The sequence below is a fragment of the Dipodomys ordii genome, unplaced genomic scaffold (genome assembly GCF_000151885.1).
Source record: "Dipodomys ordii isolate 6190 unplaced genomic scaffold, Dord_2.0 Scaffold74, whole genome shotgun sequence".
Classification (NCBI taxonomy): Eukaryota; Metazoa; Chordata; class Mammalia; order Rodentia; family Heteromyidae; genus Dipodomys; species Dipodomys ordii.
This window is the reverse complement of record NW_012267290.1, coordinates 4,712,013-4,716,704: the sequence shown is the minus strand read 5'-3', so window position 1 is coordinate 4,716,704 and position 4,692 is coordinate 4,712,013. Positions and strand designations below refer to the sequence as shown.

Below are 4,692 nucleotides of genomic sequence, written 5' to 3'. Positions count from 1 at the left end.
ACGCATGTTCATTTGCATGAAAACTGATTCCACGAAAACATAGCCTGGCCAGGACCAGACCTGTGAGGCTTTGGTGACACGCATGTTCATTTGCACTAGCATTGTGTATGGAAGAGAACCCAGCTCTCCTGAATATCTTGCATTTTGACTTTAGAATTCCCAGGGAGAAGCTCGGGAGGCTCTTGGCAAGGTGACCTTCCCCAGCAGATAAACCAGTGGGAACAGCTTCCTTCGGTGCCTGGTTACAGTGGGAAGAACTCTCCCACTTCCCTCCTGGTCCTCCCCACCCATCCTTCCCTACCCACATCTCCCAAATAAATTATTGTCTTGTCAAAGGCCCAATGCCTAGGTCTTTTAATTAGCCTGATAGCAAGTCATCTGTGCATCATTATATTACCTTATTCTATCGAGAGCTGTTTCTTTTTATCAAAAGACAGAAAAGTTCAGCACTGAAAAACATATGACAACAAATGGAAAATCATGCCTTACCAAATTCCTTAGGGACGGTTATGGAGTAGAGGCAGACCTGTCCCGCGGTGTAGTTGTGGGGGTAGTTGGGTGACAGGACCACCCCCTCGGAGCCCGTGTACTGACCCCCACAGGGAGCTGCAAGGCAAACCAGCTGGGAGTGAGCACCGCCCGCCGTGACAGGCAGCTTCTACCCGCCGGGGCCTGCACCCTGCACCCCGCACCCCGCACCCTGCACCCTGCACCCCACACCCTGCAGCCTGCACCCCGCACCCCATACCCTGCACCCCATACCCTGCAGCCTGGAGCCCGCAGCCCGCACCCTGCACCCTGCACCCCACACCCCGCACCCTGCACCCCGTACCCTGCACCCCACACCCTGCAGCCTGCAGCCCGCAGCCCGCACCCTGCAGCCCGCACCCCGCAGGGTGTGCTGAAGAGTGGATGTGTGAGGGGGAAGCTTTCACGTCAGAACGGAGAACTCTGCAGAGTCAGGACTCACACTGAGTCTGCGACCTGGCTCAGACACGTCCGCCTCAAAACACAGCAGCCACAGTCGTGCTCAAAGTGACTCAATAAAGACAAATACTCAGATGGTTTAAAAGGCCTCCCAGCTTTGTCTGGTTGAGCCCAGCCATGATGGTTACACAGAGGGGCAAAGATCTTTCCCATTTCCTACTCTTCCAGTATTCACAAGAGACTGAAAGGAAAAGCAGTATTTCTCGAGTAGGTTTTGTTTTCGCTATTCACCTCAGATTCAGTTAACAAGCAGCATCGGGGGTCGTGCTCTGGGATCCCTGAAGTCCAACCAAGGTGTGTACAGGTATGTGTGAGTGTGTGCGTACATATGTGTATGTGTGCATGGGTACACAGATGTGAGCACGTATATACGCCCACCTGTGTGTGTGCACATGCACACACGCACAGAGCTGAGGTATAGGTGCGTGTGCATTTCATTCTTTTCCTCTAAGTATTGTATTGAATTCAGCACTGATTTGCAGAGAAAACAGAAGCCTGTGTGGTCTCCACGTGCATAGCCGTCCTCGGAGAGCAGACTGGGCCTCCTCCCAGGTCCAGGTGTCCTGGTGAACGGCGCAGCCCACCCGAGGAGCCTTGGACCAGAGGGTGAGGGTCCCCGTGGGCTATCTTGAGGGATTGCTTCTAAGACCCCTCTCCAACAAGCAATTGCTGTGTGTGTGTGTGTGTGTGTGTGTGTGTGTGTGTGTGGTATAGGTTGAGGAGGCCTGAGACACCACGGTTACAAATTGTGTAACAGGATTTGGAAAGGTTTAAGTTCTTCCTCCTCTTGTTCTTACACAGGACGGGTGGCAGTGCTGTGACTGCACATCCACCCTGTGGGGACCTCTGCCTCCTCCCCGCCCCCTCCCCACCTCCTTGCCCTTCCTCCTTTGCCCTTTCTCCATTCCTCATATTTCTTCAGTGCACTGCTTTTGTAGAAATTAGAGCTAGCGCCTGTAACCCTCTCATGACTAAGAAAGTCCCAGAAGATGGTAGCCCAGATGTCAAGTGTCCCAAATCTGCCTCTTAGTGTGGTCATAAGTTACACTGTGAGTCAAAGGAAACAGCACAGACAGCAGACAGCTCAGGTCTCTTCCCAACATCTCGTAGATCCTTTGCCCAACTAGGCATAGCCATGCTGCTAACACATTAATTCTGTTGCTCCATAGTACTGGTGTTTTCACACCTTACAAAGAAAATATTGTCAAGTGGGGCACCGGTGGCTCACGCCGGCCATCCCAGCAACCCCGGAGGCTGAGATCTGAGGATCATGATTTGAAGGCAGCCTGGGAGGGCAGGAAAGTTCAGGAAATGCTTATCTCCAATTAACCACCAGCAAAAGAGCTCAGGGAGAGTGCCCAGACCCTGAGTTCAAGCCCCAGGACTGGTACCAAAAAAAAGGGAAGAAATATTATTTTCATTTGCACAGGAAGATACCATAATCTAATCCCTAAAGCAAAAGACTTCCAATACATTGTGGATTTCCTTCTGCATGTTGATCTGTCAATTTCATTTTGTCCTCACATTTATTACTCGCATCTGGTAATTTAGAACAAAATCTTTATTCTAAGAAGTTCTAAAGGGCAGTGTTTCAAAAATAAAAAAGTGAACACTAGAATTTAATTTCCTTTTAGCTTAGTCCTATACATTTCAAGTAGAAAATGCTTCAAATATCTACTTTCTAGATAAAAAGAATTACCCCATTACAAATTTTATACAAGAAGTATAAGCAAAAAATGGAAAAAAATTAATGCTGGTCCAACATGTTGATGCCCAAATCATCAGTAACCGGTAACTTACTCTTATCAAGGACATTATCTGAGGTATGTTTTCAGCTAGACCCACAGACTTACTGTGTCTGGGGACAGAATGGGGGGCATTCCTGTGTGGAGGAAGAGAATCCTTAACAAGATCAGAGCTCAAACACACGAGAACGGCGGCCCGGGCTTGCCAACAAGATGCCAGCTTCCGCTGGGTGTGACAGGGCCCTGTCAGGTGAGACTCCCATGGTGCCTTATGGAGAAAAGGCAGGTCCATCCAGAAATGTGTGTAGTATTCAAATCTGTCTCTCTGACTCTACGTGACTTTCCGTCTCCGTCTCTGTCTCTCCTCCCTTTATCTATTATTGATGTTTTTATCTATCAGGAGAAAAGCACCTAGACAAGAGTTATTTGTACCTCTTGTTAAAGAATACCAAAACAATGAAAGTTTACAGTCACCAGTGATCTGACTCAAAGAGGGGTCACGTTCCCCAGAATCAAGAAGAGCAGCTCCGACCCTAGCTAAGGAGGCAATGGAGATGAGGCTCATACTCACTGTGTGCTGACCCAGGGCACCAGCACGAATCACAGCCCCCGGGGAGCCTTCTTATTCTTTAAGGAGGGAAGGAGGGAGAGAGGAAGGGAGGAGGGAGCAAAGGAGGAAGGGAAAGAAGGAAGGAAGGAAGGAAGGGATGGAGGGAGGGAGGGAGGGAAAGAGGGAGGAAGAAAGGGAGGGAGGGAGGGAGAGAGGGAGGGAGGGAGGAAGGAGGGAAGGAAGAAAAGGAGGGAGGGTGGAAGGGAAGAGGAGAGGTGGGAGGGAGGGTGAGCTGGAGGAGGAGGGAGAGCAGGAGAGGGCAGGGAGGAAGAGCTGGAGGGGTAAGGAAGGAGGGAAAATTGGGGGGGAGGGAGGGCAAGAGACTTGGCGGAGGCAGGCCAGAGGGAGGGAGGACAGGAAGACGGGGCAGGAAGCCCGACGCGTGGGGCCCGTGGGGGGCTCACCATTGCAGGTGGGCAGCCCGCGGTTCCAGGAGGGCTTGCCGTCGGCCCCGATCACACACGCGATGGACGCGGGGTCCTCAATCTTGTAGCCCGAGTCACACTGGTACGTAACCGTGGAGCCTAGTTTGAAGTCAGTTCCAATCCTCGTCCCGTTCATTATGTTCCCGGGGTCAAAGCAAGCCTCCCGAGGTTTCTCTGTGGAAGTAATCAGTTGACCTCCATCAGGATGGCCGCCTTGGCCAGCACCGTGGCTCCTGCCCACAGCCAGATCTGTCAGGGTGAGCCCCGGAAGGCCATGGGTCAGAGCCAGCTGGGGCAGAAAGTCCCTGGGGCTCCATCTTGAATTACCCAGAAAAATGCTGGAGTGGGAGCAGCCAGCTCTGAGCAAGGAAGCTGGATGGGAGGGAGGGACTGAGCTCAAGACCCCATCTGAAAATAACTACACCCAAAATGGCCAAGAACACGCACAAGCGGTAGAGCACTTGCCTACCAAGTGAGAGGCCCTGAGTTCAAACCCCAATACCAACAAAAATGTTTGTTTGGTAGTGTGTGTGTGTGTTATTAATAATTATCAAGGGTAACTTGAGCTCTCCCTCCCTTCTAATTACAAACAAATGTTCCAGCTATGTTCCTTTTGGCTTGATATTTTCATCCCAGCAAAAGTTCATGTGTGTTATTTTTCTCTCACTACTCAAGTGCCAGTCATATAAATGCTATAATATTGAGAAATATGTGTAGAAGATTCAAATTCTTTTTTGTTTGTTTTTGGCCTGGGATCAGTATTAATGAACTGATGTTATTTCCTCCTTTTGGAGACCCAATAATGTCCCCTCAGTCCTGCAATTGTAGGAACCGTTGTAGGAGAGCCATGGAGAGACAGGGGCAGTGCACGGCGGCCTCCGGTGGTCAGTCCTGGTGGCCTGGCTCTGGTGCTCACACTGCACCT

General features: G+C 50.8%; 1 protein-coding gene across 1 annotated transcript in view; it reads right to left on the bottom strand.

Moving 5' to 3' along the window:
• Positions 1 to 4,692, bottom strand: part of LOC105991563 (CUB and sushi domain-containing protein 1-like) — an 871,556-nt gene that overhangs the window by 159,093 nt on the left and 707,771 nt on the right. The window contains exons 30-31 of the mRNA XM_013024215.1: positions 3,747 to 3,941; positions 490 to 606 (exon numbers count right to left, since the gene is read on the bottom strand). Of these exons, the coding sequence (XP_012879669.1) occupies positions 490 to 606; positions 3,747 to 3,941 (312 nt within the window). The remainder of the gene's footprint in view (positions 1 to 489; positions 607 to 3,746; positions 3,942 to 4,692) is intronic.